A 13,846-nucleotide genomic window follows, 5' to 3' on the forward strand; every position below is an offset into this window, starting at 1 on the left:
TGGGGTGCGTGTGTGGGGCGCCGCGAGCCCATCCCAGAGACAGCCGGAGCCGCCACCGCGTTTCCAGACCTTTATTAACCGGTGGGGGCCACACGTTGCCCCCCATCCACCGCCAGCTGTGCGGCGCCCCCCCATCCGTCACGGCGGTTCCCTCCCGTCTGCCACGCCGGCGCCTGGGGCCCCCCATCCGCGGCCGGCTGCCGCCTCCCGCCCATGGCCCCGGTGGGGGCCGTGTGCTACCCCCAGTTGATGGCCTCGTCCTCGGGACCCAGCTGCAGCGTCTTGGTGACGACGCCGGTGCCGATGGTGCGGGAGCCGTCGCGCAGGGTGAAGCGCTGGCCCTGCTCCAGCACCATGGGCTGCCGCAGGATGAGGCTCAGCTGCGTGTCCTCGCCCGGCATCACCATCTCCTGCGGGGTGGGGAGAGGGGTGAGTGGGGCAGGCGGCGCTGTGGGTCACGCCGTGGGTCGCGCCGCGGGGCCGGGGCTCTCCCTACCTTCTCCGGCGGCAGCAGCACGCGGCAGGCGATGTCCCAGGTGTGGGAGAACATCACGGGCATGTAATGCGCCACGAAGGGCTTGTGCCGCCCCCCCTCCTGGGGGCCGAGGATGTAAACCTGGGGGGCGGAGGCGGGCATCAGCGGCTGCCCCACAGCACGGCCCGGCCCCATGGCCGCCCCCAACTCGCACCCACCTGCGCCTCCACCTTCTGGTGGGCCTGCAGCGAGCCGGGCTTGCCCATGACCATGCCGCGGCGCACGTCCTCCCGCTTGAGCCCCCGTAGCAGCGCCCCCAGGTTGTCCCCAGCCTCCGCCCGCTCCAGGCTCTTGTGGAACATCTCGATGCCTGTGGGGAGAAGGGGGTCAGCGCCGTGGGGCTGCTGTGGGGGCGGGAAGTGGGGCGCAGGGCAGCCTCCTACCTGTCACCACCGTCCGCAGGTTACGGTTGTAGCCCAGGAACTCGCACTCGTCGCCCTTGCGGATGGTGCCGCGCTCCAGCGTCCCTGTCACCACTGTGCCGCGACCTGCGGGGACGGAGAGGGGTCGGTTGGGGCTGGGGGGGAGGCGGCGGGTCGACATGGGGCTGCCGCAGGGCAGGACCTACCAGGGATGGAGTGGACGGACTCGACAGGCAGCAGGAAGGGCTTGTCGAGGTCGCGGACGGGCAGCGGGATGTGGGTGTCGATGGCCTCCAGCAGCTTCAGCACCGAGTTCAGCCCCAGCTCGGGCTCCCGCTGCTGTGGGGCGCAGAGGGGCGGGGCAGGGTCAGGAGGGGGCAGCACAGGGGGGGCAGAACAGGGACAGGCTATGGGGCACAGGGGGGGCACATAGGAGCAGGCTGGGGGGGCAGAAGCTCAGGCTATGGGGCAGGAGTGGCTCAGCTGCAGGGCATGGGGGGCGGAGCCTATGATGGGGGCAGAACCCTTACTAGGGGGTGGGGCCAGGGCTCACCTCCAGGGTGGAGCCTATAGCAGGGCAAAGCCAGGCCCACCCAAAGGGCACAGGGGGCGGAGCCCACACTGGGGGGCAGGGCCTAGGCTCCCCTCCAGGGTCCAGGGGTGGAGCCAAGGCAATGAGGTAGGGCCAGGCTCACCTCCAGGGTGCAGAGGGCGGAGCCCATGCTGGGGGCGGGGCCAGGCTCCCCTCCAGGGTCCAGGGGTGAAGCCAAGGCAATGAGGCAGGGCCAGGCTCACCTCCAGGATGCAGAGGGCGGAGCCCATGCTGGGGGCGGGGCCAGGCTCACCTCCAGGGTGCAGAGGGCGGAGCCCATGCTGGGGGCGGGGCCAGGCTCCCCTCCAGGGTCCAGGGGTGAAGCCAAGGCAATGAGGCAGGGCCAGGCTCACCTCCAGGGTGCAGAGGGCGGAGCCCATGCTGGGGGCGGGGCCAGGCTCCCCTCCAGGGTGCAGGGGGCGGAGCCCATGCTGGGGGCGGGGCCAGGCTCACCTCCAGGGTCCAGGGGTGGAGCCAAGGCAATGAGGCAGGGCCAGGTTCACCTCCAGGGTGCAGAGGGCGGAGCCCATGCTGGGGGCGGGGCCAGGCTCACCTACAGGGTGCAGGGGGTGGAGCCCATGCTGGGGGCGGGGCCAGGCTCACCTCCAGGGTGCAGGGGGTGGAGCCCATGCTGGGGGCGGGGCCAGGCTCACCTCCAGGGTGCAGAGGGCGGAGCCCATGCTGGGGGCGGGGCCAGGCTCACCTCCAGGGTGCAGGGGTGGAGCCAAGGCAATGAGGCAGGGCCAGGCTCACATCCAGGGTGCAGAGGGCGGAGCCCATGCTGGGGGCGGGGCCAGGCTCACCTCCAGGGTGCAGGGGGTGGAGCCCATGCTGGGGGCGGGGCCAGGCTCACCTACAGGGTGCAGGGGGCAGAGCCCATGCTGGGGGCGGGGCCAGGCTCATCTCGAGGGTGCAGAGGGTGGAGCCCATGCTGGGGGCAGGGCCAGGCTCACCTACAGGGTGCAGGGGGTGGAGCCCATGCTGGGGGCGGGGCCAGGCTCACCTCCAGGGTGCAGGGGGTGGAGGCCATGCTGGGGGCGGGGCCAGGCTCACCTACAGGGTGCAGGGGGCGGAGCCCATGCTGGGGGCGGGGCCAGGCTCATCTCGAGGGTGCAGAGGGTGGAGCCCATGCTGGGGGCAGGGCCAGGCTCACCTCCAGGGTGCAGGGGGTGGAGCCCATGCTGGGGGCGGGGCCAGGCTCACCTCCAGGGTGCAGGGGGTGGAGGCCATGCTGGGGGCGGGGCCAGGCTCACCTCCAGGGCACAGAGGGTGGAGCCCATGCTGGGGGCGGGGCCAGGCTCACCTCCAGGGCGCAGAGGGCGGAGCCCACGATGACAGGCGTCCTCTCCCCGTCGTAGCCGAACTCGGTGAGCAGCTCCCGGACCTCGAGCTCCACCAGATCCAGCATCTCCTGGTCCGGCACCGCATCCGCCTTGTTCACGTACACCACCATGTGCTGCACCCCCACCTGGGGGGCAGCCGCCAGGGGTCAGCCCCACAGTGCCCCGCCTCAGCGCCGGCCCCACGGCACCCCCCCACGTGGGGCACAGCATTGGGGTTCACCCTGCGGGGATGCAGAGCCCCCAAGGGCCCCCCGCCTGCCCCACGCGTCTCTAGTCTGCCCCATACACAACCTAGATCCCCACAGCCTGCTCCCCCCAACTCTCTGGACCTGCCCCACACACACTGCAAATCCCCAGATCTGCCCCACGCATCCCCACAGCCTGCTCCCCCCAGATCCCCATACCTGCTCCGCATGCCTCTAGTCTGCCCCACACACACCCCAGTCAACCCCATACACCTCCTAAATCCCTAGACCTGTCCCACATGCCCACACATACCTAGACCTGCCCCACACACCCCCCACAGATCTCTCTACCTACCCCCAGACCTGCCCCACGGAGCCTCCCCCCCCACTACCAGCCCCACACCTGCTTGGCCAGCAGCAAGTGCTCCCGGGTCTGCGGCATTTGCCCGTCGGTCGCGGCCACCACCAGGATGCAGCCGTCGAGAGGGGCCGTGCCCGTGATCATGTTCTGGGGGGCAGAGGTGGGGGGCATCAGCACCCCTGGGGGGGGGGAACCTCAGGGGCAGGATGCAGCTGGGGGCGGGGCTGGGGGGCACCAAGGCAGATCCACAGGGACAAGATAGGGCAAGGACAGACCCCAGTGAGCAGAAGTGATCCTGGGGGCAGAACAGGCCTGAGGAGGGGCAGGAGGGGGCAAGTAGGGGCCCTCGGGGCAGGATGAGCTCTGGGGTGGGGGGAAGACAAAGGGGCAGGAGCGGCAGGCGACCCCCAGCAACAGGGGGACTCCGAGGGAGCAGGATGGGACAAGGAAGGACCTTCAAAGAGGCAAAATAGGGCAGTGGAACCCCAGAGAATTGGGGGACAGGATAGATCCTATAGGGTAAGATAGGGCAAGCAGGGATCCTCAGGCGGGCAGAACAAGGCAAGGAGACCCCAAAGAAAAGGGGGACAGGGTAGATCCTATGGCGTAGGATAGCACAGGGGGGCTCTAGGGGGCAGGACCAGACCCTGGGGGGGTAGTTGGGGGGGGGAAGGGGCAGGCCAGGCCCCGGGGTGGGCCGGGGGCCGCGGTACCTTGACGTAGTCAGCGTGGCCGGGGCAGTCGGTGTGGGCGTAGTGGCGGTTGGCAGTGGCGTACTCCACATGGGCCGCGTTGATGGTGATGCCACGGGCCCGCTCCTCCGGCGCGTTGTCGATCTCCTCGTAGCGCTTGAACTGGGCGCTGCCCGACTCCGACAGGACTGCAGGTGTCAGCCAGGGCTCAGACCCCACTGCTGACCCCCCCAGCCACCACCAACAACAACCCAGGCACTGGGGCTCTCCCCGCCCCTCCCCAAACGAACAGAGCCTGAGCGGCCATGGGGGAGGCAGAGACCCGGACGCCAGGGCTCAGCGCGCCAAGCTCCACGTGCCCGGTGAAAGGGCGAGGACCCGGACACCTGGGTCCCTCCTGGACCAGGTCTGGGAGCCCTGGTGTCTCCGTTCCTGGACGCCGGGGCTCCCTCTGCCCCGCTCTAAGGAGCGGGAGGGGGACAAGAGATGGGGCGGGGGGGTCCCTCAGGATGCCGGCGCTCCCCCTCCCCGACACGCTGCGATATGGCCTCCCGGACGCCTGGGCTTCCTCCTTGGTGGGAGGAAGGACCTTGGGGCACCCGGACGCCTGGGTCCCCCCCCAAATCCTACTCTTGGTGATGGCAGCGGTCAGCGTGGTCTTGCCATGGTCCACGTGCCCGATGGTGCCCACGTTGACGTGGGGCTTGTCCCGCACGTAGGTCTTCTTAGCCTCGACCGCGAGGCCGCGCTGGGGGTGGGGGCCAGGGGGGGCCTGCGGGGGAGGGGGGGGGAGGGGGTCAGGGGGAGGGTCGGGCGCTGCGGGGCCCCCCCTCTGCCGCTCCCCCCCCCCCGCCCCCTAGCACTCACCGTGCCCAGGGCTCCCAGCAGGAGCCGCGACAGGCGGCTCTGGAGACCTGCGGGAGACACGGGGAGGTCACGGGGGTCCTCCAAGGCCCGGACGCCGGGGCCTCCTGCGAGGTCTGGAGGAGGAAGGGGGAGTCCCCGGACGCCTGGATCCCCGGGGGGGTGTGGAGGGGGGAGAGAGGTCCCCGGACGCCTGGGTCTCCGGAGGACGGGGTGTGGAGGGGGGAGGAGGGGTCCCCGAACGCCTGGGTCCCCAGTGGGGGGGCCCGGACACCGGGGTTCCTCCCCCTCCCCACGTGCCCCATGACCTTCACTCTCCGCTCCCCCCTCCCCGCAGCCCCCGGCCCCTCGCCCGCCCCCGCCGGCCCCGGCGCCGCCCCCCCGCTCCGGCCGCCCTGGCCGCGCCGCCCCCCCGGCTCGCACCGGCGGGTCCGCCCCGGGCCCCGCGCAGCAGCACCGCGGGCAGCGCCATGTTGCGCCTCCTTCCCCCGCCCTCTCCGCAGGAAGTGACGATTCGAGGCCCGCTTCCGGTCCAGAGCAGAAATGGGGGTGGCAGCGTTCTGTAGAACGCACAGGGAGGGCGGGAGCCGCTCTAGCCCGGGGGGCATCTAAGCGCCGAGGAGGACTTAGCTCTATGGTTGGGCAAGCGAGGCGCTCTGTCCCACAGCAGCGCGCCACTCTCTGATTCCCCCCCCCCCCGCGGCAGCGCCGCTCTACCCTCTCCATGGTTCGGAAGTGGCCACTCTGCCACACCTGGGCGCGCACTCCATGGCGGCGGAGGACCAGCTCGGTACTGCGGGAGGCAGCCGCTCTACCCCAGCCGCCGGCGGTCGCACTCTGTAGCCTTAGAGGACCGTTCGGCAGGGGTGCACAGCACCAAACGCAAGGAGGGATGGACACGGGGGGATGCAGACAGACACGGGACAGACACAGGACAGTTATAAAAACAGCTTTATTTTCCCTGCATGGGCCAAGGCGCATCAGCATGACACTCCCTCCCTGCTGGGGGGCCGGCAGATGCCCGGAGCCGGGGAGACCCCGCGACTCCGGGCACCACCGGTAACAGTCAGACACGGTAACAGTCAGACATGGGCTTGGGTGCCCTCCCTGAGAGATGGGGCTGCTGGGGGGAGCTCCAGGCGGCAGGGGGGGGTCCTGGGGCCCCCTCAGGCCTCCTGCCCCCGCGTCCCCTCCGTGAGGCTCCGGGGCTGCTCCGGGGAGGGGCCCTGGGGGTGCTGGACCTGGAGGGGGGGCGACGGGGGGGGGTGAGAGAAGGGGACGGTGACGGGACGCTCCAGCGGAGGGTCCTCACACACTCACCTCACCCGGTTCCCGCTGGGCCCGGAGCCGCCCCAGCTCCTGCTCCAGGCGCTGCCCTCGCTGCTGGGCCTGGGGGCGGATGGGGGAGTCAGGGCGGCCCACGAAGGGGTGACGCCTTCCCAGTCCCCATGGGGCGGTCGACGGTCCCCCCTGGGCCTCCTGGCCCCGGACATACCTGCGTCAGCTCCTGCTGCAGCCGCTCCATCTCCGACCGGACGCTGCACAGGGAGGCTGGGGGCGACACGGGGGTGGTTGGGGGGCTCCAGGCCCGGCCGTGGGGTGAGCGCTCCCGTCCACCACCCTTAGGGGCTGGGGGGGGGACCCAGGTGTCCCACAGACCCATCACTCACCCTCCATGAGCTCTGCCGGCGATGGAGGAGGGAAGAAGAAAGAGTTAGAGGAGGAGGAGGCAGCGCCCCCAGACCTCTGTCTCGGCCGCCCCGTCCCTCTGCCCGGCTCCCTGCCCCACAGCCGTCCGGTCCCCCCCGCCCCGCGGTGCCCCCTTACGGCTGTCCTCGCGCTGGGCGGCCGCCTGGGCGTCCAGCAGCCGCTGGAGCTGGGCCCGGGTCTCCTGCTCCTCCTGGAGCCGCTCCCGCAGCGACACGATCTCAATGCGGAGCCGCTCGGCCTCGTGCTGCCCGGCCCGCCGCTGCGCCCCGCCGGCCGCCCACAGCCTCCGCACCAGCGCCTGCAGCTCCTGGGGGGCGCGCGCAGCCGTGGGGCGCCTTGCCGCAGACCCCAGGGACGCAGCCCCCCAAAATGGGGTGTCCCCCAGCACCAGAACGCGGCCCCCAAGGATGTGTCCCCCCCCCCAAGATGCCCCATCCCCCGCAAGGGGCGCCCCATGGTGCTGTGACGTAGCCCCCACAGATGTATCCCCCTAGGGACAAGCCATCCCCCCAAAATGAGGTGTCCCCCTGCACCGGGATGTGTCCCCCGTGGACGTATCCCCCCAGGGACACCCCATCACCCCAAAAGAGGATGTTCCCTGGTGCCACGGTGCATCCCCCATGGATGTATCCCCCTGGGGATGCCCTGTCCCTCCAAAACAGGGGGTCCTCCTGCACCGGGATGTGTCCCCCATAGATGTATCCCCTCAGGCGTGTCCTGTCCCCCCCAGCGGGATGTCCCCTGGTGCCGGGACATGTTCTCCAGGGCTGTGTCCCCCCTCCAGGGCCGTGTCCCCCCCCCCAGGCTGCCACCCCGCCCACGGTACCTGCACGGAGCCGGGCAGGGGCTCGCTGGGGTCCCCGCCGTCCCCGGGGCTGGGGGGGCCCCGCTGCCCCCGCAGCCCCTCGTTCTCCTCGCTGAGGCGCTGCACCTCCACGCTCAGGCGCTTGTGGGACGCGGCCAGCTCAGCCTGGGGACGCGGCGACAGGACGGGACAGGACGGGGGTCAGCCCCGGCGGTGGGGACGGTGCCAGTGCCCCCCTCCTCCCCCCCCCAGACCCTGTCCGCACCCACCATCTGCTCCTGGGGCGTCGCTGCGTCTGGCTCACGGTGGCCTGGAGATTTTGCAGCAGCCGCTCCGAGTCCTGGACCTGCCCCAGCAGCACCCGGACCTGGCGGAGGCATGGGACGAACAGACGGACGGATAGATGGATGAACAGATGGAGGGACGGATGGATGGAGGGATGGACAAAGGGGGCTGGGGGCCGGTACCTGCTTGGCGCAGTCCTCGCTGCTGCGTCTCAGGGCCTCCTCCAGCCCCTGGCGCTCCCGGGTGGCCGCCTCCAGCCGCTCACCCGCCTGCCGCAGGGCTTCGCGCTGCTGCCGGGCCTGCGGGGGGACGGGGGTCGTCAGGGCGGCGTCCCCCCCCACGGCGAGCAGCGTCCCCCCCCTCGCCGCGCGGCCTCACCTCGTCCTGCAGCTGGGCCCAGGCGCCGTCGGGGACGAGCTGGAAGCCGGGGGGCGGCAGGTAGATGCTCTCGGGGACCAGGGTGGCAGTGGAGAGCAGCGAGGCCGTGTCGTCCTGCGCCGGGGCGCTGGAGCTGGCCACGGAGCCGGCGATGGAGAGGCTGTCGCAGCCGCGGGCGAAGGCCAGGCCGTCGTCCTCCTCGGCCTCGTCGGCGGAGGCGGGCGAGAGCCGCCCCTCGGGGTCGCCCCGCAGCTCCCGGATCAGCCCCTCAGCCCGCGCCAGCCGGGCCCGGAGCTGGGTGATCTCCTCCTCCATGGGCTCCACCACACTGCGGAGGCGCCGGGAATCCTCCTGCGCCTGGGGCGGGCGAGAGGGCAGGGCAGGGCGACGGCTCCGGGGCCCCCACGCCGCGGTGTCCCCCTCTCACCACTGCCGCCACCGCTCACCTTCTCCATCTGCAGCTCCAGCGAGTCCGGCGGGGGCTCCCGGGGGGCCGCGGGGCGCCGCTCCTGCCGCAGGGCCGCCAGCTGGGCCTCGTAGCTGCGGATGGAGTCTGGGGGGGCAGAGGGAGGCGCTGCGGGGGGCCGGGGGACGCGCCGCCCCGTGCCGCGGGGTGCCCCCGTCCCCCCAACCCGTGCCCACCTTTGAGGATGGCCTGCAGCGAGGCCACCTCCTCCTGGCACTGGCGCCGCACGGCGGCCACGGCCTCCTGCTTCGTGCTCTCGCTCACGGTGGCCACAGCCCGCACGGTCTCGGCCTCGGCCAGGGCGGCCGCCAGCTGGACCCGCAGCGCCTGGATGGTCCCCTCGGCGTCCCTGGCCCCCGGCGCCGCATCCTGCTCGCTGCCATCCGGCTCCCCGCTTTCCTGTGGCCCTGCGACCGGGGGGGGGCGGGGGGAGACGGACGTCAGGGGCTGACCGCCGCGTGGAGAGCACGGCCCCACGGCCACCCCCCGCCCCAGCTCGCCCCCGCGGCCCCCCCAGCCTCCCCGAGCCACCCCCGTCTCCCCACAAGCCATGTCTCCCAGCCCCCCATAGGCCCCCTGCAGCCCCTCAGCCCCCCACAGCCCCCACAATCCTCCCCAGAGCCCCCCCCATGCCCCATAGCTCCCACATCACCTCCAGCCCCCCAGAGCCCCCATAATCCTCCCCAGAGCCCCCCATAGTGCCCACAGCTCTTCAGCTCCCCCATAGCCCTTCTAGCCCCTCCCTACCCTCCCATATGCCCCACATCCCCCCAGCCCCATATGGCCCCCCCAGTGCCCCCCCCAGATGCCCCATAGCTCCCACATCTCTCCAGCCCCCCAGAGCCCCCATAACCCCACCAGAGCCCCCCATAGTGCCCACAACCCTTCAGCTCCCCCAGAGCCCCCACATGCTTCCCGGCCCCCCAGGGACCCCCCAGCCCCACCATAGACCCCCACATCCCCATAGCCCCCCCCAGCCCCCCCCCCCCCCCGAGCCCCCCACGTGGCCGCACCCTCCATCACCGCCCGCTCCGGCTCCACTTCCGGGTTCGGCTCGGCGGGCGGAGCCGAGCGGATCCGGAAAGAGCCGAGCGCGCGCGAGCCGTGGCGGAGTCACCCGAAGAGCAGCGCGGAAAAAGCCGAGCGCTCCCGGGGCCGGAGAGGCCCGAGGGCGCGTGGCGGAAACGCCCGAAGCGGCTCGGGGGGAACCGGAAACACCCGAAGCGGCTCGGAGGGAGCCGGAAACGCCCGAAGAGGCTCGTACCCCCCTCACAAGGCTCCCTAGTGCCCCCCAATGTCGTACCCCCCCCAGTGTTCCCATCGCCCCTCCAGTGACTCCCATCGCCCCCAGTGCCCCCCCAGCTGCCCAAAGACCCTTCACCAACCCGCAGGGCCCCTCCATCACTCCCCCCAGTGCCCCCATCGTCTCCCAGTGCCCCCCATGGCCCTCCCAGACCCCTCCCAGACCCTCGTCTCTCCCCAGAGATCCTCCATCATCCCCAGAGCCCCCTCAGAGCCCCCGAAACCCCTCCATCACCCCTATCCCCCCAAACCCCTCCATCACCCCATCTCCCCCCAGAGCCCCCCAACCCCTTCCATCACCCCCTGTCTCCCCCCAAATCTCTCCATCACCCTCTATCCCCCCCAAACCCCTCCATCACCCCCCAGAGCACCCCCAAACCCCTCCCCCCCCCCACGTCGGCCCAGCCAGGAAATGCCCCCCCCACCCGCCCCCGCGCAGCCGCCATGGTCCCCCGGGGCCACAGGGGGAACCTGGGGCTGGGGGGGCACCCGGCATGGGGGGGGCCATGGGGCAGCTGGGCCAGGGCGGCTCTGCCCCGAGGGGTCCCAAGGATGGGGAGTTCGGGGGGGGGGGCAGGACCCCCCCCATCACCCCCCCACCCCCCCATCACCCCCCCCGCCACCTGCGCAGCCCCCGGGGACCCGGTCACGGTCCAGGGCCCGGGCGGTGACGCTGCGTCCGGCCCGTCCCTGTCCCCGTCCCCGTCCCCGTCCCTGCCGCGCAGGGAAGATGGCGCCCCGCCGCCTGGGCCTCGTCCTCCTGGTGCTGCTGGGGCTGGGGGTCAGCATGGGCATCGGCGTGGGCACCGGCATGGGGACCAGCATGGGGACCAGGGCCCCCCCGGGCACCCCCGCCGCCCTGCTGCGGGCCAACGCCACCGGTGGGACGGGGACCCGGGGGCGGGGGACACAGGCTGGGGGGCACGGGGATGGTGGCCATGGGGGCTGGAGGCCATGGGGATGGCGGTCGTGGGGATGGTGGCCATGAGGGTTGGGGGTCACGGGACTGGTGTCCACGGGGGTTGGGCCATGAGGGTTGGAGGCCATGGGGGTTGGAGGCCATGGGGATGGTGGTCATGGGGTTGGGGTCATGGGGTGGGTGGCCATGGGGGCTGGAGGCCATGGGGCTGGTGTCCATAGGCATTGGGGCCATGGGGGTCAAGGCCATGGGGCTGGTGGCCATGGGACTTGTGGCCATAGGGGGGATTGGTGGCCCTGGGGGTGCTGGTGGCCCCGAGGGTGTTGGTGGTGGCCTGGGGGGTGCTGGTGTCCTGGGGGTCCTGGTGGTCCGGGGGGTGTTGGTGGTGGCCCTGGGGGTGCTGGTGGTGTTGTTGGTGGCCCTGGGGTCCTGGTGGTCCTGGGGGGGGGGGGGGTGTGAGTGGAGGCCCCAAGGGTGTTGGTGGTGGCCCGGGGGGTGCTGGTGTCCTGGGGGTCCTGGTGTCCCGGGGGTGTTGATGGTGGCCCGGGGGTGCTGGTGTCCCGGGGGTGTTGGTGGTGGCCCTGAGGGTGTTGTTGGTGGCCCTGGGGGTGCTGGTGACCCTGGGGGTCCTGGTGTCCCGGGGGTGTTGATGGTGGCCCGGGGGGTCCTGCTGGTCTGGGGGGTGTTGTTGGTGGCCCTGGGGGTGCTGGTGTCCTGGGGGTGCTGGTGTCCTGGGGGTGTTGGTGGTGGCCCTGGGGGTCCTGGTGTCCCGGGGGCGCCAGCGGCCCCGTCCCCGAGTGACCCGCGCCCGCAGCGTCGGCGGTGGCCCCTGCTGCCCTGCCCCGGCTCGCTGGCCGGGACCCCCCCGTGGCTGCTGCCCCCGTGGCTGCGCTGGAGCCGGCGCGGGGGCCCCCCCCTGCTCAACGTCACCGTGGGACCGGGCTGGCCCGTGGGCTGGGCGCCGGGGGGGGCCCTGCTGCTGCCCGCGTGGCCACCGACCACGCCGGTGTCTACGTGTGCCGCGGGCTGGGGGGGCCCGAGGGGCTGGGGGAGCGCGAGACGCTGCTCAACGTGCCGGGCAGCCGTGAGTGAGGGGGGCTATGGGGGGCCATGGGGCTGGGGTGGCTATGGGGGGCCATGGGGGGCCATGGGGGGCTATGGGGGCTATGGAGCTGGGGGGGCTATGGGGGGCCACGGGGGGCTGGGGGGGCACGAGATGCTGCTCAACGTGCCAGGCAGCCGTGAGTGAGGGGGACTATGGGGGGGCTATGTGGAGCTGGGGGGCTACAGGGAGCTATGGGGGGCTGTGGGGGCTATGGGGGCTATGGGGGGCTATGGGGACTATGGGGGGCTGGGGGGAACTGAGGGGAGCTGTGGCCCGTACTGGGGGGGGGGGGGGCACGGTCCATACTGGGATGCTGTGGCCCATACGGGGGGGGGGGTCAGTGGTGCCTCCTGGGGGGGTCAATAGTCCATCGGGGGGATCAGTGCTCCACGCCGGGGGGGCCGCGGTCCGCAGCGGGGTGCTGAGGCCCCCCTGCCCCCCCCAGGGATGCCTGTTCGTGTCGGCGGCCCCCGGCTCGGACGTGGTGCTGCCCTGCCCGGGGACCCCCCCCAACGCCTCGGGACCCCCCGGCCTCTGGTTCCACAACGGCCAGCGCCTGCCCTCCCCGGCCCCCCCCCGCCCCGGGGGGCTGCAGCTGCGCGCCGTGGGGCCGGCGCAGGCCGGGCGCTACGACTGCGCCGTGGGGCCCCACACCGGCACTGTGCACCTGCGCCTGGGCGGTGAGCGGCATCGGGGGGGGTATGGGGGGGTTATGGGGTCCTATGGGGGGTATGGGGGGGTTGTGGGGTCCTATGGGGGGTTATGGGGTCCTATGGGGGGGGTATGGGGGGGTTATGGGGCACCGTGCACCTGCGCCTGGCAGTGAGCGGCACGGGGGGGGGGTATGGGGGGGTATGGGGTCCTATGGGGGATTATGGGGTCCTATGGGGGGGTATGGGGGGGTTATGAGGTCCTATGGGGGGACATGGGGGGGTTATGGGGCACCGTGCACCTGCGCCTGGGTGGTGAGCAGCACCGGGGGGGGGGTATGGGGGGGTATGGGGTCCTATGGGGATTATGGGGTCCTATGGGGGGTATGGGGGGGTTATGAGGTCCTATGGGGGGACATGGGGGGGTTATGGGGCACCGTGCACCTGCGCCTGGGTGGTGAGCAGCACCGGGGGGGGGGGGGATATGGGGTGTATGGGGGGGTGTGGGGTCCTATGGGGGGTTATGGGGTCTATGGGGGATATGGGGGGGATATGGGGTCCTATGGGGTGTATGGGGGGTGTGGGGTCCTATGGGGGGTTATGGGGTCTGTGGGGGGATATGGGGGGGATATGGGGTCCTATGGGGGGGCATGGGGGGGTTATGGGGTCCTATGGGGGGTATGGGGTCCTATGGAGGGTTATGGGGGGGATATGGGGTCCTATGGGGGGGCATGGGGGGTTATGGGGTCCTATGGGGGGTATGGGGTCCTATGGAGGGTTATGGGGGGGATATGGGGTCCTATGGGGGGGCATGGGGGGGTTATGGGGCACCGTGCACCTGCGCCTGGGTGGTGAGCAGCATGGGGGGGTACAGGGGGGTATGGGGTCCTATGGGGGGTGTGGGGTCCTATGGGATCCTATGGGGGGACATGGGGGGATATGGGGGCCATATGGGGCTGTAGGGCTGTATGTGGGGCCCCGGGGCTGTACTGGGGGCCCGGGGGGGGGGCGAGGGAAGGCAGGGGAGTGCGGGGGAGTGCGGGGGGCCGCGGCCACCCCCAACGCCCGTCCCCGATGTCCCCAACGTCCCTGCTGACGCCCCCGATGCTGCCATCCCCAACACCGTCCTCACCGTCCTCCCCGCCGTCCCCAACACCATACCCAGCACCGTCCCCATCTCTGTCCCCAATGTTCCCAACGCTGTCCCCAACAGTGTCCCCTGTCCCCGATGTCCCCACCACCATCCCCACCACCATCGCCAATGTCCACAACACCATCCCCGATGTCCCCAA

At 72.0% G+C, this 13,846-nt stretch overlaps 2 protein-coding genes across 2 annotated transcripts; both read right to left on the reverse strand.

The window, feature by feature from the left end:
• Positions 1-56: 56 nt before the first annotated feature.
• Positions 57-5,426, reverse strand: TUFM (Tu translation elongation factor, mitochondrial). Its single transcript, XM_067314919.1, has 11 exons — positions 5,358-5,426; positions 4,938-4,984; positions 4,701-4,842; positions 4,092-4,258; positions 3,421-3,525; positions 2,793-2,957; positions 1,104-1,236; positions 919-1,023; positions 694-845; positions 497-616; positions 57-410 (listed from the first exon to the last, which is right to left on the reverse strand). The coding sequence occupies exons 1-11, from the start codon at positions 5,404-5,406 to the stop codon at positions 237-239; spliced, it is 1,359 nt and encodes a 452-aa protein (XP_067171020.1). The 5' UTR covers positions 5,407-5,426; the 3' UTR covers positions 57-236.
• Positions 5,427-5,867: 441 nt separating this feature from the next.
• On the reverse strand, positions 5,868-9,644 carry RABEP2 (rabaptin, RAB GTPase binding effector protein 2). The gene is made up of 12 exons (XM_067314946.1): positions 9,592-9,644; positions 8,755-8,985; positions 8,559-8,665; positions 8,113-8,469; positions 7,917-8,033; positions 7,715-7,816; positions 7,471-7,614; positions 6,762-6,951; positions 6,605-6,616; positions 6,430-6,485; positions 6,255-6,323; positions 5,868-6,175 (listed from the first exon to the last, which is right to left on the reverse strand). Exons 1-12 carry the CDS (start codon positions 9,596-9,598, stop codon positions 6,101-6,103), a joined length of 1,467 nt encoding a protein of 488 aa, XP_067171047.1. The 5' UTR covers positions 9,599-9,644; the 3' UTR covers positions 5,868-6,100.
• Positions 9,645-13,846: the final 4,202 nt, after the last annotated feature.

The sequence above is a fragment of the Apteryx mantelli genome, chromosome 38 (genome assembly GCF_036417845.1).
Source record: "Apteryx mantelli isolate bAptMan1 chromosome 38, bAptMan1.hap1, whole genome shotgun sequence".
Taxonomy (NCBI): Eukaryota; Metazoa; Chordata; class Aves; order Apterygiformes; family Apterygidae; genus Apteryx; species Apteryx mantelli.

Bases quoted from the DNA above. Each gene is read 5' to 3' on its own strand.
- RABEP2 (XM_067314946.1), bottom strand. The intron at 6,952-7,470 runs GTACCGTGGGCG...CGCGCCCCCCAG, and splicing joins CCCTGCCCGGCTCCGTGCAG to GAGCTGCAGGCGCTGGTGCG. The intron at 6,176-6,254 runs GTGAGTGTGTGA...CCCCCCCTCCAG, and splicing joins CCCAGCGGGAACCGGGTGAG to GTCCAGCACCCCCAGGGCCC.
- TUFM (XM_067314919.1), bottom strand. From the start codon at position 5,406: ATGGCGCTGCCCGCGGTGCTGCTGCGCGGGGCCCGGGGCGGACCCGCC. The intron at 4,843-4,937 runs GTGAGTGCTAGG...CCTCCCCCGCAG, and splicing joins TGCTGGGAGCCCTGGGCACG to GCCCCCCCTGGCCCCCACCC. The intron at 4,259-4,700 runs GTAGGATTTGGG...TGACACCTGCAG, and splicing joins GACCGCTGCCATCACCAAGA to TCCTGTCGGAGTCGGGCAGC.